General features: G+C 42.4%; 1 protein-coding gene and 1 long non-coding RNA gene across 3 annotated transcripts in view; one reads left to right on the top strand and one right to left on the bottom strand.

Moving 5' to 3' along the window:
• Window positions 1-10,849, top strand: part of LOC115775897 (protein mono-ADP-ribosyltransferase PARP14-like) — an 80,063-nt gene extending 69,214 nt beyond the window's left edge. The window contains exons 14-19 of one of the 2 annotated variants that reach the window (XR_004019405.1): window positions 755-835; window positions 2,525-2,587; window positions 4,333-4,515; window positions 7,398-7,598; window positions 8,700-8,935; window positions 9,056-9,159. Coding sequence is in view for 1 of the 2 variants with exons in the window: in XM_030723407.1 (XP_030579267.1) it covers window positions 9,602-9,747; window positions 10,402-10,584 (329 nt within the window). In the remaining variant the exon portion in view is untranslated. Of the gene's footprint in view, window positions 1-754; window positions 836-2,524; window positions 2,588-4,332; window positions 4,516-7,397; window positions 7,599-8,699; window positions 8,936-9,055; window positions 9,160-9,601; window positions 9,748-10,401 lie in introns of those variants that run through there. The other variant, XM_030723407.1, reaches the window with a different exon arrangement.
• An 11,981-nt stretch (window positions 10,850-22,830) lies between these two features.
• On the bottom strand, window positions 22,831-23,436 carry LOC115775911 (uncharacterized). Its single transcript, XR_004019406.1, has 3 exons — window positions 23,380-23,436; window positions 23,043-23,286; window positions 22,831-22,922 (listed from the first exon to the last, which is right to left on the bottom strand). It is a non-coding gene; the product is annotated as an uncharacterized LOC115775911 (long non-coding RNA).
• Between the last annotated feature and the right edge of the window lie 1,852 nt (window positions 23,437-25,288).

Genomic DNA, 25,288 nt, shown 5'->3' with positions numbered 1-25,288 from the left:
TGTTTTCCCTGTCCAAAATGTGGACATTGGCATCCTCAAAAGAGTGCCCTTTTTCCTTCAGATGCAGATGTACTGCTGAATCTTGTCCTGTCGAAGTGGCTCTTCGAAGTGGCGTAGTCCACCTCCAGGGGACTACGCCCACAGGGGTTTAAATACCTGGGTCTCTCCACCATTTGGTTGAGAACTGAAGAAGCCTTTCGGATGAGAGGTGAAACGTCTTCAAGAAACAAAAAGAAGTCCAGTCGCCTTTTTCAAGCTCCAGAGACTACTATGACCTGGATAACTGAGAATCTACACAGACAACTACTAAGAACACAACACAGCTCCAGCAGACGCCCTCTTTAATGTGACACTTAGTGGTTGTTTGGTCTTAATCTGCTGCATTTAGCTGATTAAAACTGATGTTTTATTTTCACTTTGCAGTCTTGATCAGACCTTCAGTGATGTTGTGTCTTTGTTTGTCCACCAGGTGTCACCACTGAACTTTGTTTAACAGTAAATATTTTAGACATAAGAGGCTAAACAGTTTTATTGATCCTCACTACATAAGAATGTTACTTGGTGGGCAGTTTTTAACTTTTATAGTTTTAATACATTTAGAATAGTTTAAGAATTAAGAAGCAGCATGGTGCTGTGGTGTCTAACACTGCTGCCTCACACCAAGAAGGTCCTGGGTTCAAACCTTCAGTTCTCTCCAGAGACTCTGCCTTCCTCCCAAAGTGAAAACTTAAATATGCATATCTTTGTGTGTCAGGCTCCTTCGGCCCAGTTTTGTCCACCTCCCTCGGTGTGTACCAGATGCAGATGGGTCAACTCACCCTGGAGGTGTCATCAGGTGACATAACCAAGGAGGCCAGTGATGTCATTGTCAATTCCTCCAATCAGACCTTTAACCTTAAAGCAGATGAGTGTTCCTGTAAAGCCCCTTAAACTAAAATAGAAGGAGAATTACTGTCAAGACTGGAGTCACCATAGCAGCATGTGCTGATAGTATTTGAAAATATATAATTTATATATGTATATTTACACAAATATTTAAAAACAGTCCAGAAAAAGTTGGGCCACTGTGTGAAATGTAAATAAAACAGAATGTAATGATTAGAAAATCTCAAACCTGTATTTTATTAACAATTAAACATAGAAAAGTTTACTGTTCAATCAAAGTTTTCAATAGAAAATTTTCCCTCTGCGCAGCATCGCCTCTGCGTTAACAACAGTCCATAAATGTCTGGGAACTGAGGAGAGCAGCTGCTGGACTTTTGGGAGATAAATGTTGTCCCGTTCTGTCTGATAGAGCAGGGGCCTCCAAACTTTCGCTTAACCGTCTTAATTGGAGGGGAATGTGAAATGTCAAAGTAACTTAAAGGGCCAAATTGTATGTTATTTTTGACATCAATTCGCAGACCGGAAGTGGCCGCAAGTTTGGAGACCCCTGTGATAGAGGATTCCAGCTGCTCAGCAGTCCTCAGTCTGCTTTGTCCTGTTTTTGGGTTCATGATGCTCCAAATGTTCTCAGCTGGTGAAAGGTCTGAACTGCAGGCAGACTGGTTCAGCATCCAGAGTCTTCTACTACAAAGCTGTGCTGCTGGAATAGATGCAGCATCATCGTATAGCATCATCCTGCTGAAATATGAAGGCCTTCCCTGAGGAGGACATCATCTGGATAGGAGCACATGTTGCTCTGAAACCTGTATATAACTTTACGCACTGATGGAGCCGTTCCTTTTTTGGATTTTCCAAAAAAGATTTCAGAATACCATCAGTCTGATCTCAGAACAGTTCCCACTTTGCCTCAGTCCATTTTTTTACTGCAGTGCTGTTTGGGGGCCTGAAGATCACAGCGATCCGTACTGATTTTCTTCCTTGTCCCTGTGCACAGAGCTGATGTACTGTATACTGCAGATGATGAGATATCCAGTCTTCATAATTTTATGTTGAGAGACATTATTCTGAAATTCTTCTACAATTTGTAGACTCAGATTTACTTCTGAAAAACACTTTTCATACCCAATCCTGTTACTAGTGCTACTTACCTTTCCAATCTTTTGTTGCTCATGAATAAATGGTAAATGGACTAGCTCTTATATAGCACTTTTCTACTCAGTCAGAGCACTCAAAGCGCTTACACAACATGTTTACATTTACCCATGCACTCACATTCATACAAGCACTTCCATGTTTATACTAAGCTAAGTGCTTTTAATTAACTAGCATTCACACACATTCATACTCCGACAGGATGGTCGGAGAGCAACTTGGGGTTAAGTATCTTGCCCAAGGATACATTGGCATGTAGCTTGGAGTAGCCAGGAATCGAACTGCTGACCTTCCGATCAGTAGGTGACCTGCTCTACCTACTGAGCTACAGCCACCCCAAATAACATATGACTTGAGATTTTATGAGATTTGCATTGATTGCTTTCTGTTTTTATTTACACTTTTAATTTTGTGAAAGAACAAAACATATTTTGAAACACAACATAACATGTGCCTTAACTGTCCTGTTGCTGTTCTTGTTTCTCAGGAGTGTCCAAAGCAATCTTAGACGCTGCTGGAATGACAGTCGAGCAGGAGTGTGCACAGACGGGTGGGTACATGGAATTACAGACTTTTTGCTACTTTTTTATTGGACTCAATATGCTCCACATTCATACAGCTGTGCACTATTATAACTGAAAATGTATTAAAAGTATTTTTCCCATAACCCTGAAATGATAACCAGTTTAGAAAATATGGTATATTTCTTAGACATTTGAATGTCTGCACTTTGATCTTTTTGCAAGATTGATAGAGGCTGGGGTCTACCACACAAGGCAAGACCCCAGGTGCAGGCTGTGCAGAGATGCTCCTGAGACAATCCAGCACATAACAGCAGGGTGCAAGATGCTAGCAGCCAGGGCATACATGGAACGCCATAACCATGGTATACAGGAACATCTGTGCCGAGTATGACCCGGAAGTCCTGAGGTCAAAGTGGGACACACCCTCAAGGGTGGTTGAGAGTGACAGACCCAAGATCCTGTGGGACTTCCAGATACAGACAGACAAACTGATAATGACTAATATACGGTTGTACATAGTAGTGGTGGACAAATATAAGAAAGCTGTAGTGATAGACGTTGCAGTGCTGGCAACATCAAGAAGAAGGAACACGAGAAGCCCAATAAATACCAAGGGCTCAAAGAAGAGATAGAAAGGATGGGGAAGGTGAAGGCAACAGTGTCAGTGTAGTAATCGGAACAGTGACCCCCCCCCCCCAACTGGGTGAGTGGCTCCAGCAGATTCCAGGAATGGCATCCAAGATCACAGTCCTTGGAACAGCTAAGATACTGCGCAGGACCCTCAAACTCCCAGGCCTCTGGTAGCTGGCCAGCAGGGCGAGCTGGGATCTGTTCAGTAGAAGTTAAATCCACACAAATTGGATTTTCGCTCTAGTCGATGGCTTCTGCAGGTCCCGATTTTTCTTAAGTTCATTCCAGTAAAGGAGCATCACCTAAATCTACTTAGGATGAAAAATCTGGACCCATTGTAATGCATTTCCAATTAAATGTAATTGCATAAGTTGGATGAGTTTAGCGCTAAAGCCCTATTCAGTTCCCAACCAACCAACCATCCATTCGCTTCCGCTCATCCTGTTCAGGGTCGCGGGGGGGCTGGAGCCTATCCCAGCTGTCATAGGGCGAGAGGCAGGGTCCACCCTGAACAGGTCGCCAGCCTGTTGCAGGGCCAACACAGAGTGACAGACAACCTCTCACACTCACATTCACATTCGCGCGCTCAGTCACACCTATGGGCAATTTAGAGTAGCCAATTAACCTAACCCCAGTAAGTGCATGTCTTTGGAATGTGGGAGGAAACCGGAGTACCCGGAGGAAACCCACGCAAGCACGGGGAGAACATGCAAACTCCACACAGATAGAGGGAGAGGCCTGGGCCAAGATGGAATCGAACCCAGACCTTTCAGATGTTATTCTAACTGTGAGGCAGCAGTGCTAACCACTGCGCCACCGTGCTGCCCTATTCAGTTCCCATTACACCTAAACAAAGTAACAATGTCTGGAGATCGCTTGAGTGTCTATACAGTCATGTGATGCCTGGATTGGCTGAACTGGGCAAATGAGTTCATTTTACCAGAAACAATCATGGCAAGTGCAGGAGGCAAGCGTAGGCTGTAAACTCGCACTTATGCGCATAAATTTGAGATTATAAAATTTGCGGAAGCAAATCCAGAGATGAAGCAGAAAGGCATTGCCATGAAATATATATATACATACACACACACACACACATACACACACTGTGTTATAAGCCTCATGTATTTCCTGTCTGCAGTGCGTTCCATGCATCAGCCTCGTGCACTGATCCTGACATCAGCCGGGCAGCTGCCCAGCAGAAACATCATCCATGTCGTCGGCCAGAACGACCCTACAAACATTAAAGACATGGTTTACTCAGTGCTGAAGGTCTGTGAGGAGAACAAGTTCGCCTCTGTTGCCTTCCCCACCCTGGGAACAGGTCTGTACAGACTGCATGTTCATTTCACCGATTCACTGTGCAGCAGGGTACACAGGTCTTTACTCCACAGGAAACTCTGACAAACCAAAAGTTTGAACAGCGTTTGTGTCACAAACTTTTTTTAATACAAAGCTGAAACATACTAACTAACCAGCTCTCGTCTACAGAGTCTATGTGATGTCAGATAACACTGATGTGTGATCAGAGCAGATAACCGTACCTTGGATTCAATTCCAGCTAGTGGTCGTCATTTGTGCTGCCTCCTCCACGCTCCCTCACCTAAATCACATTAATGATTTTGCCAGCAGTGCTAACAACTCTGGACTGGGCTGTGTTCTGCTGTGTGTTGGATGTGACAATGAGCATCTGTGGAAAATATCCCAACCAGCTTCTACTGAAAGTGTCTGATATTCCCCAAATATCATGTCTGATGAAACACAGCACGAACTTAGTGTCAGTGGGCAGGAAGTACACTCCTAATAAAATAAAGGGAACACTCAAATAACACATCCTAGATCTGAATGAATGAATACTCATTGAACTCTCATTGAATACTTTTTTCTGTACAAAGTTGAATGTGCTGACAACAAAATCACACAAAAATCATCAATGGAAATCAAATTTATAAACCAATGGAGGCCTGGATTTGGAGTCATACACAAAATTAAAGTGGAAAAACACACTACAGGCTGATCCAACTTTGATGTAATGTCCTTAAAACAAGTCAAAATGAGGCTCAGTGCTGTGTGTGGCCTGTATGACCTCCCTACAACGCCTGGGCATGCTCCTGATGAGGTGGCGGATGGCCTCCTGAGGGATCTCCTCCCAGACCTGGACTAAAGCATCCGCCAACTCCTGGACAGTCTGTGGTGGTACGTGACCTTGGTGGATGGAGCGAGACATGATGTCCCAGATGTGCTCAATCGGATTTAGGTCTGGGGAGCGGGCGGGCCAGTCCATAGCTTCAATGCCTTCATCTTGCAGGAACTGCTGACACACTCCAGCCACATGAGGTCTAGCATTGTCCTGCATTAGGAGGAACCCAGGGCCAACCGCACCAGCATATGGTCTCACAAGAGGTCTGAGGATCTCATCTCGGTACCTAATGGCAGTCATGCTACCTCTGGTGAGCACATGGAGGGCTTTTCGGCCCTCCAAAGAAATGCCACCCCACACCATTACTGACCCACTGCCAAACCGGTCATGCTGAAGGATGTTGCAGGCAGCAGATTGCTCTCCACGGCGTCTCCAGACTCTGTCACATCTGTCACATGTGCTCAGTGTGAACCTGCTTTCATCTGTGAAGAGCACAGAGCGCCAGTGGCAAATTTGCCAATCCTGGTGTTCTCTGGCAAATGCCAAGCGTCCTGCACGGTGTTGGGCTGTGAGCACAACCCCATCTGTGGACGTTGGGCCCTCATACCATCCTCATGGAGTCGGTTTCTAACCGTTTGTACAGACAGATACACATTTGTGGCCTGCTGGAGGTCATTTTGCAGGGCTCTGGCAGTGCTCCTCCTGTTCCCCCTTGCACAAAGGCGGAGGTAGCGGTCCTTCTGCTGGGTTGTTGCCCTCCTACGGCCTCCTCCACGTCTCCTGGTAGCACCTCCAGCCTCTGGACACTACGCTGACAGACACAGCAAACCTTCTTGCCACAGCTCGCATTTATGTGCCATCCTGGATGAGCTGCACTACCTGAGCCACTTGTGTGGGTTGTAGAGTCCGTCTCATGCTACCACGAGTGTGAAAGCACCACCACCATTCAAAAGTGACCAAAACATCAGCCAGAAAGCATAGGTACCGAGAAGTGGTCTGTGGTCCCCACCTGTAGAACCACTACTTTATTGAGTGTGTCTTGCTAATTGTCAATAATTTCCACCTGTTGTCTATTCCATTTGCACAACAGCATGTGAAAATGATTGTCAATCAGTGTTGCTTCCTAAGTGGACAGTTTGATTTCACAGAAGTTTGATTTACTTGGAGTTATATTGTGTTGTTTAAGTGTTCCCTTTATTTTTTTGAGCAGTGTATATCACACATGTAGGCACTTCAGTGTGTTTGTTTTGTCCAACTCTTTCATGTTGGAGCTGTAATGAATGTTGCACCCCTGCAGTAACACCAGCCAGATGTGCGATTGTTACTTTGGTGACTTTCTCAGATCAAAAAATCTGGAGCCAAAATGATAAACTTTGTCTTTGTAGACTCAGCTTTTTAAAATACTGAGAAAATATCCTCTGCAGAAAAGTAGAGCTTGTTGCAATGCAGTTTATGCTTTTTTAAAATTTAAAGTCAAATTTTCACAGTTGGGGCAGTTATTTGTAGGTGACTTACATAATACAAAAACACAAAACCCCTGAAATCCCTACCATGGCAAAATCAAACACAAAGCCTGGGAGAAAAACTATCCATCCATCCATTCTCTTCCGCTTATCCGAGGCCGGGTGGTGAGGGCAGGAGCCTAAGCAGAGAAGCCCAAGCTTCCCTCTCCCCAGCCACCTCCTCCAGCTCATCCGGAGGGACCCCAAGGTGTTCCCAGGCCAGCCGAGAGGTATAATCTCTCCAGCGTGTCCTGGGTCTACCACGGGGCCTCCTCCTGGTGGGACATGCCCTGAACACCTCACCCAAGAGGCAGCCAGGAGATGCCCGAGCCACCTCAACTGGCTCCTTTCGATGTGGAGGAGCAGTGGCTCTACTTTGAGCCCCTCCCGGATGGCCGCACTCCTCACCTTATCTCTAAAGGAGAGGCCAGCCACCCTTCAAAGGAAACTCATTTCTGGCGCTTGTATTCGCGATCTTATTCTTTCGGTCACTACTCATCCTCTTTTCATCATTGAGTCATCATCATCATCATCATCATGACTTGGCCGTCATCTGCCTATTAGGTCAGGGAGGGGCCAGCCCATCAGCTGTGGCTGACGCCATGGTCGACGCAGTGGTGGAGTTTGTGAGGAAGAAACAGCCGAGGTTCGTTCAAAGTGTCAAGATCCTGATCTTCCAGACGGCCATGATGAAGGAGTTCCACACGAGCATGAAGAAGAGGCAGGGAGAGGCGGAGGAGAAGACTGTTTTTGGCAAAATAAAAGGTATTTCATTCATTGTGTTTTTGTAGAGATACTTGACAGAAAACTGTTTTCTCTTTATTTTGATCAGGGATTGCTTAGAAAAATTATTTGTAATTTTTTTTCTTAAAAGGTACAATGAATATTTTTTAGTTTATTTAACAGAAAAATGTTTAACTGATAAGTATACATTGATTATTGTGTAATTACATATCACAGCAAATTGATGCGTTCTCAGATGCTGGGTTGAGGAAGCCTTCATGTTGCCCCACTGAGATGGAAATCTCTGTGCTGCCTAATCGTGTTTTACATATGGATTAAACACCAGCTGCATACATAGTACAGGAGGAGAAGTCGTAGGAGTTCATGTGTCATACAGGGATGTTTTAATTTGTGTCTGCACCTTCAGACTCAAGTTATGAAGAATCATACCTATGTTTTATCATCTGAGAAGTTGCCCCCTTCACTAAAGCAGCAAAATGTGAAGGAAAGCGACAACGATATTATTCCCAATATTGTCACGGTTACTCCTCAGCACATTAGGCATGTGGCCCTGGTTTCAGATGCATTCATGGTGTTTGTTTTAATGTTCTTTCAGAAAAATTTAATCAATTTGCTTCAGTTTTGGGATTCGGGTCAGATCAGTCCAGCGCTGTTGACTTGGCGCTGCAGAGGGTTTGAACCCACAGTGTTTCAGCTGTGTGCTGAAGACAGCAAGGTACACATACATTTATTCATCTTGTTTTTGTTTTGTTTTTTTCAGCAATATTTAAATTTTGTACAAACAGAAACAAGCAAAAAAACTAAACACACCTGCCATCCCAATGAGGTCATCCACATCAACCAAATGCCGAAGTGCTTCAACTGCTTCTTGGTGAAACGCTGCTGTGTTTTCCTCACAGTCGGGTTGCTGAGTGTGTTACTGTCATGCACCAAAACCAAAACGTGTGCTCAATGACAAATCTGGAAACATGTCAGAGACCCTGTTTAGAATTATAGGGCAGATTAATACACCATAAATAGTTCCAGAACACAGAATTAATCTCTGGTCTTTCTGTGAGTTTTTTCCAATGTGTCAGTGCCTGTTTGTAACAAAGATTTACAACCATTTCTCCAATACTGCAGGCTTTGAGTCGGACCAAGAAAAGGATTAATGAGCTGATTCTGGCTGAGCAGGCACAGAAAACCATCTCTGACCCGTACATTAACCAGCTGTCACAGGCTGACATGGAGGAGCTGAACGCTCTGCAGAGGAAGCTGACGGTCAGCAGCCGTCTGGACAAAGGAGCAGAAGACCAGGACCCCGAGATCCACCTGGAGGGTCTGACCAGAGACGTCTTCACTGCAGAGTCTGCAGTTAGGTCAGCAAATTACTGACACACAAAAAAATTGCCAAATATAAGTGTTTTGTATTTGTTTTGACTTTTTTTTTGTTGTTGTTACTGTTGTTTTCTTTTGCTTTTTTATTTGATGACCATCAGGGACATCATCCGGGAAGGTGGAAAGGACGGAGAAGAGACAGGCTTTGCTCGTGAGTGGGCCGGTAGAATGGCAGTTTCAGGACCATGATGGGTCAATGGTGACCTTTGATATCTACACCAACCTCAAACTTGAGGAGGCTCTGGAGAAAAAACAAAAGGTGAAGATCAAAATCAACAATGAAACGCACACCGCTGATCCACAGCTTAAAAAAGCAGTTTCAGCAAACAGGAACAGGAAGAATGTGGAGCTCGTTCGGAAAGAACTGAAAGGTGAGTCACTTATGTGCACTTAGTGCTCTTTTAACCTGTTGCATTTTCCAAAGTAAAACCTCTATGAAAGGCTGAGTGGTGACTTTTGATTGGCTGTATTTGCTTAAAATGTTATAATGTGTAAGAAAACCAAGCTGAAAAAAGCTGTCACTTATAAAAACCCTGAGAACAAGTAATCTCAGTCCTACACTAACAGATTTTACATTTCCCACTGAAACTCCAGCCACAGCCTGGTGCACATGTCCTTAAACTGAACTCTTCCAATGATTGTTACAGATGACAATGCTCTGCCTCTGCCTTCATTTTGGGAGGACATGAAGGGCGACCTTGTGAAGCTGTTTGCTCTGACTCCAGGATCTAAGGAATACAACGACGTGGAGGGTGAACTGACAAATGCCGGACTTCATGTTAGCATCATCAGTGTATGTTCACTCATAAATACACAGAGCAGACTGTAACTAAATAACTAGTTAGCAAATTAAAGTGCCAAGTCTCAGCTTTGAGTTTGGATTGTTTCTCATAGACTGTAAATGAAAAATGGATGTGGTCACCATGAAATCACCCACTGGGCTGAAGTCCAATGTTGAAGCTTTGATTGTAGCATTCTGGCTGTCACCATCTGGTGTTTTTGGAGCTACAACTATCTATAACTGAACTTCTTTTTGGAGCTGAGGTTAGTTAGCTTAGTTACAGGTGCATCGCACAGACAGGATACCTGCTAATTAATGTCTGTGCAGGTTTGCAGTCATCAGGCTATGGTGTGCTAACAGGCTGGAGTCAAAGCTCTTCTCTTCACAGCTTAAGATGCTTTTTGAGAGACAGGTGAGACATCGCCAAGAATGTCTAAAAAACAAAAAACATGCGAGTGTATGACAGACTCACAGCTGCAGCAAGCTTCAGCCATGTTCTTGATTTCATGTATGTACAGAGAGGCACCCTTTAGATTGAGGTGGTGGTGTCTGCCAGTAGGAGGAGGAAGTGTTTTCATGAAAAAATGAAGGTCATCAGAGAAAGGAAACAGCTAAGAAGGGAAGAACTATGAGAATGAATGAATTGTGTTTGGATTGTGTTGGCAGATCGAAAGGGTCCAAAACCCAACACTGTGGCAGAACTACCAGATCCTGAAGAAACAAATGGAGGTGAAGAATAAACATACCAACAATGAAAAGCTTCTTTATCATGGCACCAAGGCCACGTCCATCGATCTCATCAACAGCAAAGGCTTCAATCGGAGCTACGCAGGATCGAATGGTAACTAAACCCTCACACGCAGCACATTAACGACTCATCTTTTATCGTGTCGATATTTGCGTCTTTTGCCTTCATTCACACTGGGCAGAGGACAGATTTAAGATTTTGCTGGTTTTGCCTTAAAACAAAATATTCATTCAAAAGTAGGTAAATTACTATATTTACATTTTAAAAAAATTAAAAAGGGCACCTCACCTTTGCCTGTGTAATGAAATTACTAAAAGTTACCATAGGATCCAGATAAAAATTGAGGGGACAATTGTGCCACAAGCACCCAACTGCTGAGCGTCAGTGCTTACCCACACTGCCCCCCCCAAAACCCTCCATGTCTAAAGTGCAAATACAATTTGGGGACAGACAGTAGCAGGGATCTGAGTGGGGCCACCTCAGCAGCCCCGTCTCATCAACCTCTGAGTAACATGCCTGCCTCAAAGGTCCTGTGTGTATCAGGATGTGTTGTGAATTATAACGAGTATAATGCAATTAAAAAGGAGAGGCAAGTGGCCACGCGGCTCTACACGTGGCCTCTCCTAGACCCTACATTTGTGAGTGATGTGTAGTCTGCGTGCATGTGTGTGTGTATGGCGGGGCCTATGACCATGAAGAAAAGAAAAGGGGCAGCCTGGAAGAAGAGAGCCAGCTGTCCACTGGCTCAATAGGCACCCCGACCTCCCACATTCCAGCGCAGGACAGGGGGAGGTGGGCCCGGGGCTGTGGTGACAGCATTACGGAGCACCGCAGCACCTGAAACAGGCGCCACCACCTCAAGAGGGTGGCCTGCTCAACACTAGACACCTGTTCACTCGACAATAGACGCAAACAATAAATAAAACTGGAAGTGGCTCAAGGGAACAGAGACGCAGACCTGACACCGAACACTAGGAACTAGAAAATCAAAACATAACCAAACCCCAGAACACAAGAAAAACCCCAGAATAGACAAAATAAAGCCAAAACAAAGCGCATAGGGTCAAACGGACCCCAGACCATGACAGTTATGTTGATAAGTGGTTGCTAGGCAACAGGATGTCAAAGGTCCCTTGTGAACAAACTGATTTCATGTTTTCAGCACTCAGTCTGCTTTCTTATAACACCAACAGATTTGTGTGATGATAAGTTAGAGACTGATGATGCTAAGAGAAAAACTAGGGGTGGGACTTTAACACGTTAATTATGATTAATTAGTTACGGGGAAAATAACGAATTTAAAAATTTAAAGCATTTTAATCGCGCTTTGCACCGTGGAACATTTCTCACTGCAGGAGTCCAGGCAGGTTATATCGACGCACAATGTGATGAGCTGACCGGGCTATCGAGGTTCGCTTTAGCCGGAGAGAACGTCCGACTGCTGTCACATCATTTTCAACCTCCTGCTGGTTTTCGCCACTGAGTGGAAGTTAAACACATATATAACTCTTTCAGACGGGGGCATGGTGGCCATCGGGAGGTTTCCCGAACGGCCAATTTTTTTTTTTTTTTTACCCAATTAAGCACAGTAGCGGCAGCTCTCGTGGCCACAGGTGCAGTCCACACCTGCAAATAAAGTTCTCTTGTCTTAAAATTATGGTTTGTCCGTTTGCTTCTCCAAACCAAGCTCCCGGGCTGAATTTTAACCCCAGCCCACCCCTGGTTGGAAATTAATCATTCGCTCAGCTGTATTCCTTGATGTTGAAATGTGTGTGACTACCTCACTGACCGCCCACAGTACGTGAGGACACAGGGCTGTGTCTCTGACAGGCTGGTCTGCAGTACGGGGGCCCCACAGGGAACTGTGCTGGCACCGTTCCTCTTCACCCTCTACACTGCAGACTTCTCCATCAACTCCCCATGCTGCCATCTGCAGAAGTTCTCTGACGACTCTGCCATAGTTGGCCTCATCACAGGTGAGGATGACTCAGAGTACAGACAGTGGACTCAGGACTTTGTGGACTGGTGCCAGCGGAACCACCTCCTGATCAACGCCGCTAAAACCAAGGAGCTGGTGGTGGATTTCTGCAGGCGCAGACCCACCACACGGACACCGGTGAACATCCAGGGAGTGGACATTGAGATAGTGGACTCTTATAAGTACCTGGGTGTTCACCTAAACAATAAACTGGACTGGACTCATAACACTGATGCGCTCTACAGGAAGGGTCAGAGCAGACTCTACCTGCTGAGAAGGCTGAGGTCTTTTGGAGTGCAGGGGACACTCCTGAAGACCTTCTATGACTCTGTGGTGGCATCAGCCATCTTCTATGCAGCAGTATGTTGGAGCAGCAGCTTGTCTACAGCTGAGAGGAAGAGGATAGACAAGCTCATCAGGAAAGCCAGCTCTGTCCTAGGATGTCCTCTCGACTCAGTGCAGGTGGTGGGAGACAGAAGGACTCTGACCAAAATAACATCACTGATGGACAAGGTCTCCCATCCCATGCATGAAACTGTTGCTGAGCTGGAGAGCTCCTTCAGTGACAGACTGCTGCATCCTAAATGCACAAAGGAGCGTTACCGTAGATCCTTCCTCCCAGCAGCTGTAAGACTTTATAACCATCACTGCTCCCAACAAAAACCACAATAACCTACACAATGTAGGATAATATATAATATACTGTAAATAGTCCGGCCTGTTAAGGTTCAACACACAGGCACATCATGTACATTGTATATAGTGTTATTATTAGTAGTATTAAGGTTAATCTTGTTTGTTGATTTTATATATATTTATATTCTTTTCTTAATAGTGTGAATTATTATATTTTTACTTATATTTATAATAACTGCGGCTGCTGTTACACCCAAATTTCCCCTCTGTGGGACAATAAAGGCTGTTTCTTCTTCTTCTTCTTATTTTGAATTAGATTTAAAATCAAACCACAAAAAGGAGCAAAAGTTCGTTCTCCGTTTAACCAGCTGCTTTTCCACAGCTGTGCTTCGCACTGTCACGATTGCTAGGCGACATGAGCTACGCTCAGTTGAGGGCAGGTGATGCTGATATGAAGGCTAGACCGTCCAATTTCACAGATGCTCACTCACCGGCCTTTGCGGTCTGCGTGGGCTGGGTCCTTTGAAGGATGCCGCCCCTGAATTTGGACACAGCTATGGAGATGACGGAAGAGACTAAGCTGGTGGATGGGAAATTTATATACAAGAAACTTCCAGATGGAAGTACAAAAAAAAATGCTGAGTTTGCTTATCACACGAGCACTTCCGCCCTTCGTTGGTCTGTGTAGTATACTGGTGGGAAAATAAACAAGATTTTGAAGTGTAAGCTTATGTATATTGATTCATTCATCAACAAACGTAAATCAATATTTCTCATGTTAAATAATGAAATGTGTCACCCTTCAAAGAGGGACGCGACAAGGGTGTCCCCTTTCCCCCCTTCTCTTTGATTTGGCTATTGAGCCACTTGACATAGTATTGCGATCCAACAATGATGTACAGGGAATTACAAGGGGTGGCCTAGTACATAAAGTGTCATTATATGCTGATGACTTACTGTTATATCTTTCGGATCCAGAGGATTCTGTTCCGAAATGTCAAGACATAATTTCGCAGTTTGGTAAATCTGCAGGTTACAAGATAAATCTCACCAAAAGTGTATTGTTTCCAATAAATGTTGTAGCTCAAAACTGCTCCTTTGAGTCGTTCCCATTCAGGACTATGGCGGGCTCTATGACATATCTTGGAGTTAAAGTCACACGTAGTTACAGTGATCTATTTCAACAGAACTTTAAATCAACATTGGTAAAACTCAAGGAGTATCTTAATCGCTGGTCGACCCTGCCCCTGTCCTTGGCTGGGCGTATTAATTCGGTAAAAATGGTTATTTTACCTAAATTCTTATATCTTTTTCAAACAATCCCTATCTTCATTCCCAAATCATTCTTTAGGGAACTTGACAGGCACATCAGTACATTTATTTGGAACAAAACCATACCTCAAGTGCGGAAAACAGTTCTGGAGAGGGTTAAGAGAGATGGTGGGCTAGCCCTACCAAACTTTTTATATTACTATTGGGCTGCCAATGTTTTTAAATTAACAATATGGTACAGTACATCTGTGAGTGGGAATGGCCCGAATTGGTCTTTAATGGAGCAATATTCATGCCCCTCTACCTCTTTAGCATCAATATTGTGTGCTCCACTCCCGGTAGCAGTGGGCACACATACCAGTAATCCTATCGTGAGGAGCAGTTTGCGTATATGGACCCAGCTTCGTAAACACTTTGGGCTTGTACAAGCTTTGGTGTCCATGCCCCTAACCTCAAACTTCCTCTTCAAACCGTCTCTTATAGATAAAGCCTTTCTTATCTGGTCTAAAGTAGGCATAAAATATGTGGGGGACCTCTTTGTAGATGGGACATTCGCTCCTTTTGATCATTTGGCAACAAAATTTGGCTTATCAAACTCTAATTTTTTCAGGTACCTACAGGTCCGGGATTTTGTTCGTATTGAGTTTCCTACATTTCCTTTAAGGCCAGTGGCCTGCCCTCTCCATGAATGTTTGATACTCAAACCTGGGCGGTCGGGTGGTGTGTCCCAGTTATATACTGTCATTCAAGCCATAAAATGTCCATCCCTTTTGCCCTTAAAGATGCAGTGGGAGGAGGACCTTAACATAGAACTGACAGATGAAATCTGGCAAAGAGCTATACATAAAATATACACATCATCTATCTGTGTTAGACACAGATTAATACAATTTAAGGTCTTTAATCGCCTGCACCTCTCTAGGACCAAACTAGCCAGAATGTATCCTACTGTTGATCCAATTTGTATTCACTGTCACCAAGCGCATGCCTCTTTGGCTCACATGTTTTGGTCATGTCAAAAATTAGGCACATTCTGGACAGAGATCTTCAATACGTTTAGATATATTTGTAAAGAGAAGATCGATCCAGACCCTATCATTGCCATATTTGGGGTAGTGCATACTAATAATAGGATCTCAAAAAGCCTATCCCAACTGATAGCGTTTTCTACATTAGTAGCACGTCGACTAATTCTTATTAATTGGAGAGCCCCCACACCCCCAAAACATTCACGTTGGGTGCGTGACATTATGTCATTTCTCCAGCTTGAAGCAATAAGAAGTACAGTCCAAAATCCAGCAGAAAAGTTTAATAAGATATGGCAACCTTTCTTGGTATACTATGACAAAATATTTGACGCAAACTCCTTGGAGTAGAATTTGCCCTCATCTCTGCCCTGTTTTCTCCCCCTTTTTTTTTTTGTTGTTTTTTTTGTTTTTCTGTTTTTCTTTTCTGTTATCTGTCTGTCCTTTTAGTAATTCTTTAGGCACCACCTTGTGGTGGAAATGGGGAAGGTAAGACTTGGTTAGAAGAGGTTCAGTTAGAAGATAATGAAGCCCCTGTATATGCTGTATTGCTGTTTTGTTGTTCTCTACAATTAAAACAATAAAAACATTTTGAAATAAAATAAATACTGAAATGCGATTAAAATGCAATTAATTGCGATTAATTAATTACAAAGCTTCTAATTAATTAGATTAATTTTTTTAATTGAGTCCCAGCCCTAAGAAAAACACAAGATTGGTAATCTATATTATTACCAACAACCTGTGTCAGATATTTTCTACTGTCTTGTCTTTAGTTGGTTGGTCCACTGTGGTGCAGACAGATATATTGATATTCACAACATCCTGTAACTGAGATTTTCCAAACTCTTTCAGTCAGATTCTTCTAAATATTTATTAGAAAAACTTTTACCAACATTTATGACTTATGTTCCTGGCTGGATCTGAGCTACCACAAACAGTGCACTGCTCCTCCACCCTCCACTTACTGCTACAAAGTGTTTAACTGTCTGAGAGAGACCAGAGCAGTGGAGCAGCATGAGTGTCAAACAGCTTTTCTCTACTAATTCTTGGCTAAAACTTGTATTTATTCACTCTTTCAGTAGGTGCAGCAATCGGCAAAGGTTCTTACTTCGCTGTGGACCCGAACTATTCAGCACAGGGCTACGCCCAGCCCGATCATAATGGGCACAAGCGTATGTCACAGATAACACTGCTAACCCATCCATGTTTGTTGTCTTCAATGACATCCAGGCGTACCCAGAATACCTTATCACATTTACATGAACTGTCATGCTCCCACTGTGCAACACTTCAGAGGGAAAATACTGTTTTAAATCATGTGTGTTGTGACTTGAATTCGTTATTTAAAAGCAACTGCAAGTTCTATCAAATATTTAACATCTTTGGCTGGTTTCGGTGTGTAACTTTGCAAAAACAATGTCGGACTCTGTAGTTTTCTCTGGGCCCCTCCCCAATCAGACCAGGAGCGACATGTTTAGCCGCATGTTCTCCTTGAATCGCTGGCTGTCTGAGTGGTGTCCAAAAAATGACGTGGGCTTCATAGATAATTGGCAAAGTTTCTGGGGAAAACCTGGTCTTGTTAGGAGAGACGGCATCCATCCCACTTTGGATGGAGCAGCTCTCATTTCTAGAAATCTGGCCAGATTTATTAACCCTCCTAAAAACTGACTACCCAGGGTTGAGACCAGGAAGCAGAGTTGCAGTCTTACACGCCTCTCTGCAGCTTCTCTCCTCCTGCCATACCCCCAAAACCCCATCCCCATAGAGTCGGTGCCTGCTCCCAGACCACCAAAAAACAAAGCTAAAATCAGCAAAAAGCTATTTAAGCATAAAAATTCAAAAACAATAAATAATACAGCTTCATCAACTGCACCAAAAAAATAAAAGAATTAAATGTGGATTTTTAAACATTAGGTCTCTCTCTTCCAAGTCCCTATTAGTAAATGATTTAATAATTGATCAACGTATTGATTTATTCTGCCTTACAGAAACCTGGTTACAGCAGGATGAATATGTTAGTTTAAATGAATCAACACCCCCGAGTCACAGTAACTGACAGAATGCTCGAAGCACAGGTCGAGGAGGAGGATTAGCAGCAATCTTCAATTCCAGCTTATTAATTAATCAGAGACCCAGACAAAGTTTTAATTCTTTTGAAAGCCTGACTCTTAGTCTTAGTCCTAATTGGGAAAATCAAAAACATGTTTTATTTGTTATTATCTATCGTCCACCTGGTCCTTACTCAGAGTTTCTGTCTGATTTCTCAGACTTTTTATCTGATTTAGTGCTCAGTTCAGATAAAATCATTATAGTGGGTGATTTTAACATCCATGTAGATGCTGAGAATGACAGCCTCAACACTGCATTTTTAATCTATTGTTAGATTCAATTGGCTTCTCTCAAAATGTAAAGGAGCCCACCCACCACTTTAATCATACTCTGGATCTTGTACTGACATATGGCATAGAAACTGAAGACCTAACAGTATTCCCTGAAAACCCCCTCCTGTCTGATCATTTCTTAGTAACATTTACATTTACTTTAATGGATTACACAGCAGTGGGGAATAAGTTTTATTACAGTAGAAGTCTTTCTGAAAGTGCTGTAACTAAGTTTAAGGATCTAATTCCTTCATTGTTATGCTCTTCAGTGCCAACACAGTGCAGAGCAGCTACCTAAACTCTGCTCCCAGTGAGGTCGATTATCTCGTCAATAGTTTTACATCCTCACTGCGTATAACTTTGGATACTGTGGCTCCTCTGAAAAGGAAAGCTTCAAATCAGAAGTGCCTGACTCCGTGGTATAATTCACAAACGCACAGCTTAAAGCAGATAACCCGAAAGCTGGAGAGGGAATGGCGTCTCACTAAATTAGAAGATGCTCATTTAGCCTGGAAAAAGAGTTTGTTGCTCTATAAAAAAGCCCTCCGTAAAGCTAGGACATCTTACTATTCATCATTAATTGAAGAAAATAAGAACAACCCCAGGTTTGTTTTCAGCACTGTAGCCAGGCTGACAAAGAGTCAGAGCTCTGTAGAGCCGAGTATTCCTTTCACGTTAACTAGTAGTGACTTCATGGATTTCTTTACAAATAAAATTTTAGACATTAGAGAAAAAATTATTCATAACCATCTCAAAGATTATTCTTCATGTTCGGCTGCTTTCAGCACTGCTGGTATTTGTTTAGACTCTTTTGCTCCAGTTGATCTTTCTGAGTTAACTTCAATAGTTACTTCCTCCAAACCAGCAACATGTTTATTAGATCCCATTCCTACTAGACTGTTCAAAGAAGTCTTTCCAATTATTGATGCTTCAATCTTAAAAATGATCAATCAGTCTTTATTAGTTGGCTATGTACCACAGACCTTCAAGGTGGCTGTAATTAAACCTCTGCTTAAAAAGCCATCACTTGACCCAGCTGTCTTAGCTAATTATAGGCCAATCTCCAACCTTCCTTTTCTCTCAAAGACTCTTGAAAGAGTAGTTGTAAAACAGCTAACTGATCATCTGCAGAGGAACGGTTTATTTGAAGAGTTTCAGTCAGGTTTCAGAATTCATCACAGTACAGAAACAGCATTAGTGAAGGTTACAAATGATCTTCTTACAGCCTCTGACAGTGGACTCATCTCTGTTCTTGTCCTGTTGGACATCAGTGCAGCTTTTGATACTGTTGACCATAACATTTTATTACAGAGATTAGAGCTTGCTATAGGTATTAAAGGTACTGCACTGCAGTAATTTGAATCATATTTATCTCATAGACTCCAATTTGTTCATGTAAATGGGGAGTCTTCTTCACACACTAAGGTTAATTATGGAGTTCCACAGGGTTCTGTGCTAGGACCAATTTTATTTACATTATACATGCTTCCCTTAGGCAGTATTATTAGAAAGCACTGCATCAATTTTCATTGTTATGCAGATGATACTCAGCTTTACCTATCAATGAAGCCAGATGACACACATCAATTAGTTAAACTGCAGGAATGTCTTAAAGATATTAAGGCCTGGATGACCTCTAATTTCCTGCTTCTAAATTTAGATAAAACTGAAATTCTTGTTCTCGGCCCCACAAATCTTAGAAACATGGTGTCTAACCAGATACTTACTCTGGATGGCATTACTTTGGCCTCCAGTAACACTGTGAGAAATCTTGGAGTCATTTTTGACCAGGATATGTCCTTCAATGCACATATTAAACAAATATGTAGGACCGCTTTTTTGCATTTGTGCAATATTTCTAAAATTAGAAACATCCTTTCTCAGAGTGATGCTGAAAAGCTAATTCATGCATTTATTACTTCTAGGCTGGACTATTGTAATTCATTATTATCAGGCTGTCCTAAAAGCTCCCTGAAAAGTCTTCAGCTGATCCAAAATGCTGCAGCTAGAGTACTGACAGGGACTAGAAAGAGAGAGCAGATTTCTCCCATATTGGCTTCTCTTCATTGGCTCCCTGTTAAATCTAGAATAGAATTTAAAATCCTTCTCCTCACATACAAGGTCTTGAATAATCAGGCACCATCTTATCTCAAAGACCTCATAGTACCATATCACCCCAATAGAGCACTTCGCTCTCAGACTGCTGGCTTACTTGTGGTTCCTCGGATACTTAATTATATCTTTATTTATATTTATAATAACTGCGGCTGCTGTTACACCCAAATTTCCCCTCTGTGGGACAATAAAGGCTGTTTCTTCTTCTTCTTAAGAGTAGAATGGGAGGCAGAGCCTCCAGCTTTCAGGCCCCTCTTCTGTGGAACCAGCTCCCAGTTTGGATTCAGGAGACAGACACCCTCTCTATTTTTAAGATTAGTCTTAAAACTTTCCTTTTTGATCAAGCTTATAGTTAGGGCTGGATCAGGTGATCCTGAACCACCCTTTAGTTATGCTGCTATAGGCTGCTGGGGGTTCCCATAATGCACTGTTTCTTTTCATTCACCTTATTTACTTTGTTTATACTCCACTCTGCATTTAATCATTAATTATTAATCTCTGGCTCTCTTCCACAGTGTATCTTTTGTCCTGTCTCTCTCCCCTCAGCAGATGACTGTCCCTCCCTGAGCCTGGTTCTGCTGGAGGTTTCTTCCTGTTAAAGTTGAGTTTTTCCTTCCCACTGTCACCAAGTGCTGCTCATAGGGGGTCGTTTTTGACAGTTGGGTTTTCACTGTATTATTGTATTGTAGGGTCTTTACCTACAATACAAAGGGCCTTGACACAACTGTTTGTTGTGATTTGGCGCTATATAAATAAAAGTGAATTGAACTGATCAAAGTCTTACTGCCTTTAATCCTCCATGACAAATCCATGAAACTTGCCAGCACCTGAGAATGAGCTGAAACTTACAGTGTATTACATTCCCATCATGGAGAAACTTCCAGCTCTGGGAATCCTGTCAACAAGAGCCACCCGTCAAATTTTGGGATTTTCCTGCAGGGACTGATTCACTGTCCTCAGCTTTAAAGGGAGTTTTTCCTTCCCACTGTCGCCAAGAGCTTGCTCACAGGTGATCGTCTGATTGTTGGGGGTTTCTCTTTAATTCAGTTTCATGTACAGTACCAGCCACCCATATGGACGCACTCACCCATTCATATAAAAGGGTGAGTGTGTCTAAACCTTTGACTGCTACTGTACATGAAACTGAATTGAATTAAAGATGATTTTTAGGAGATTGAATTGAATAAAATTCACTGAATCAGGGAATTCTAACATCTTACCCATAAATCTGACCAACAAATAACAAAATAAAACAATTGGCTTTAAAACAAAAAAATCTGAATTGTGAAGACTTAAAGCATTTCAAATGTCAAATTACAGAAGCTTAACAGCAGAAATAACTATGTTTACAGACTGGTTAAAAATCTTTTTGTTTGTTTTTTCCCTGTGGATGGTTTTCACTGCATTCGTTTTGTTGATGCCTTTTGGAGTATTTCAATAGAATTACTGATCAAATAATATTCAGCCAACTCCACTTTACTGACTGCACGGTGCCCAGGTCCTGTGGCAGCAAAGGTGTTTGTGCTGATATGCTGTGTTTGGTTTCACCATATGTGGTGCTGTGCATTATGGCCAAACATCTGCGCTTGCCGCTCCTCTCTCTAAAGGACATTGTTCCAGAAGTCATTTGGTTTCTCCTGGCAAACATTCCAAAGCAGTCATTCTTGTTAGTCATTCTGTAATTGTGCTGTCACGAACATCAACATCTAACATGCTAACTGAGGCCTGTAGAGTTTGAGATGTAGCTCTTGGGTTTTCTGAGGTTTCTATAAGCATTGCACAGTCTGAGCTTAGAGTGAATCTGTTGGGACATCCACTCCTGGGAAGATTGTGGCATTGTGTTGACAGAGCTGAAAGCTCCAGAGCAGCAAACTGCCAAAGCTTATACTTTTATAGAGGTGCTCACACTCATTAAAAAAGCATGAACACATTACCCCAGTCCTGTCATCCCTTCACTGGCTCCCTGTCCGTTTTAGAATCGATTTTAAGATTTTATTGCTTACTTTTAAAGCCTTAAACGGACTGGCACCTTTGTATCTGTCTGAGCTGCTTCACTGTCACACCCCTGTAAGAGCTCTGAGGTCATCGAACCAGCTGCTCTTACAGAGGCCTAAAACTAGACTAAAACAGAGAGGTGATCGAGCTTTTGCAGCAGCAGCACCAAAGCTATGGAACGATCTACCTCTCCATATCCGCACAGCTCAGACGATACACACATTTAAATCTCTATTAAAAACACATTTCTTTTCTTTGGCATTTGGCTGCAGTGCTACCTCCTTTTAGATGATTGTTTTATGGTATTTTATGGTACTTGTTTTAAACGTTTTAATTTTTAATTTTCTTATGTTATTTATTGTTCTTAATGTTTTTATTTATTTATTTTTATTTTATTATTTTATTTATTTATTTATATATTTTTATTTTTATTTAGTATAGTCCTTGGGGTTACAGATCTTGTACAGCACTTTGGTCAACGTCGTTGTTTTAAATGTGCTTTATAAATAAACTTGACTTGACTTGACTTGACTCATTGATGATCAGTTAATCAAGTGCGTTTGATTACCCTCTTAAATTCCAGTGGAAACAGTAAAGATTGACTTAGTTTTTGGGACAGAAGTTGCTAAGATGATTTTTTGTAGCTGTTAGCATCATAATTACAGTTTAAACAGTTAAAATGTGTCACTATTTTGAAAAAAGTGTGTTAGAGAAACAGTTTCATAAAAAACCTGAATTAGCTTTTGCACAAACTACAGCTATTTTATAAGACGTGCACTTAGTGTGATTAGGTTAATTATTATTCTAAATTGTCTATAGGTGTGAATGTGAGTGCGAGTGGTTGTAGATAGATAGATAGATAGATAGATAGATAGATAGATCTCTTTATTGTCATTATTACAAGAACAACGAAATTAAAAGTGCCATTAGTTGTCTCTTTGTGTTGGTGCTGCGACATGCTGTCAAAGCTGTCCAGGGTGTATCCTGCCTCTCACCCTATGAGAGCTGAGAAAGGCTTCAGCCCCCCTGCAACCCTGCAAAGGATAGGTGGAAGAAAATGGATGGATGGATGGATGTGCCTCACTGGTTGTGTGGAGTGACCACTGGTCTACAATTTCAAAATATTAGTTCAAAACCAGTGGTTGACCTCTTACATGCAGTCTAAGGCTGGATGGGCATCTTTAAAAGCACCACATCTGACCGTTTGAGCAGGCTGGTGGAGGAAATGAGGCCGGCACATGCCGTGTTGCTTAGGAGTTTCTTTGCCTGCCACCACAGGGTGTCTGTCTGATCCACGATCTCCAGGGTGTCACCTCTTCTGAAGCTCATGCCGGCGTCGGCACAGGGGATGGTCGGGTCCTGCTGAGGGCTGTAGTCGGTCATGGCCCACACATACAACTAACAAGCAAAAAAAAAAGCATGTTTATAGAGTGTGTATACTTTCTATGCTAAAAGAGGCAAATAATAAGGGAATTTTGGAGGAAGACTTACCATGGTCTCATTGTGGATCGGCCTTTAAACATGATGGTGCCGTGTGACCGAACTGGCTGATTAGATGTAAAAAAAAAAAAAAAACCAACAGGATCAGAGGTGGATGCAAACAATAAACAACAATAAAAAGCACATGACATTAGTTTAATAACTGACCCACCACAACTTGGATGACTTGCTCAGGCTCCGTCCCATCCACAGGAAAGCTGTTGACCTCTATGATCCAGTCCCCTGCATGAAGCAGACCTACACACACACGAACACAAATAGACACACAAAAAAAGTTTTTCCCATCTCTTGATCTTTTATTTCAGGTGTTTTCAATCACTTTGACAAGGAAGAAAAAAGGTCCGCAAAACAGAAAGGCTCCTGGATAATAATTACATTTAATTAAAAAAAAAAAAAAAACCCTTTAAAGAGAGTAACGTTTTAGGCTATAGCTGCCCTTCCTCAAACTTGACAAACAATGCAGGTAACACATTATTTATACACGCCCACATCTAAAAAGGGTCATGTGATTGTAGGTGCCTTCTAAATAAATAAGGAAAAAGAGGAGCAGCAACAAAATATCAGGCTGCTCGCCAGAAATTTTTTAAATCAGCCCGGCGCCCTGGGCGCAGAGGGGGCTAATGCTAATTAGCGAGCTAATGCCAGCCACTAAAAGCTGCTCCCACTTGTTAATCGAGTGACGGTGCCTGCACATGTAACCAGAAAGCACCTCTGAAGCCTAATCACAGTCATTGTGATCAATGTGAACCTGTAGTTACGTTTCTCGGGGTGCATGTCAGGTTAGGTTCAGAGAGGATTTTCGGTTATCTACGTAGGACCAACACAGAACACTAACCCAGGCCTTATTAGATCAATAGAGTGATAATGATTAATGTTCAAGTCTTTTGCACAACAATAAAGTTTAAAGAAATTTATGGCAGAAATCACAATATTAAATTGTAACGTAAATTGTAATGTAGGACATCCCAGCAAACAAATGAAACATTAGGTTGTCCCAGTGTCAAACATAACCTGCACATCTGCTTCTGGATCTGTAGTATGAGGACGCCAGCATCTCTCCTGCCTTATTACCAGCTGCTGGTTAAGGTCAAGTTTCCAGAGACGTGAACATTTGCAAAGAACATGTTAAGCTTGTTCGGCTCCACATATTTGTGTTTGCAGACTTTCTCAGCCTTATGTACCCTTCACACAGTGTCAGCAGCTCTATAATCAGAATTACACAGATTTGTACTTTACAGAGTTTCTGTAGGTTTTAGATTTCTGCTAGAAATTCATAGCTTGTATGCTCTGAGTTCATCTTAATGGTCACTTTTGCTTACTTCATTTCATAAGGAGGGATAATTAGGAGAAACTGAATAAGATTTATTGATGATACAAATAGCTGTTTGGTGATTAGACTCCAGTGGTCCATAGAAGCTGCCCCCCACCCCACGCACACACACACACACACACACACACAAAAAAAGAAGTCTAAACGCTGGTAGTGGAGACCAAGACGGAGGCTTGGACGGAGCACTTGGGTGGTGAAGATGAGGTGGGGGGTTGCCGAATGAATCTGGAAGGGAGAATAACAGATTGGCTCAAGGAAGACGGGCAGAAAGATGATTGGAGTAGAAGAGATGAGGTCAGCACTGAGTCTGACAGCGAGGGAAAGTGGAGGTGATGTCAGGTAGAGAAATGGCCAAACACATGAGGATGAGTGATTTCAGATCTTCCTTACTGAACCTACACCTAAGCTTAATTTTTGTTTAGTGTATAAAAGGTTTGGACACCCCTGACATATTTACTGATACACACTGATTAAATATTTATGTGCTAGAAGGGAATGGAAATCAGTTTATATTTGAACTCATACTCAGACAGTGATACAAATATCTGTTCATTCACTTGTTTCTACACG

This window comes from Archocentrus centrarchus, unplaced genomic scaffold (genome assembly GCF_007364275.1).
Source record: "Archocentrus centrarchus isolate MPI-CPG fArcCen1 unplaced genomic scaffold, fArcCen1 scaffold_26_ctg1, whole genome shotgun sequence".
In the NCBI taxonomy this organism is placed as follows: Eukaryota; Metazoa; Chordata; class Actinopteri; order Cichliformes; family Cichlidae; genus Archocentrus; species Archocentrus centrarchus.
Note: the sequence above shows the minus strand (reverse complement) of the source record. Positions and strands in the feature narration are given on the sequence as shown.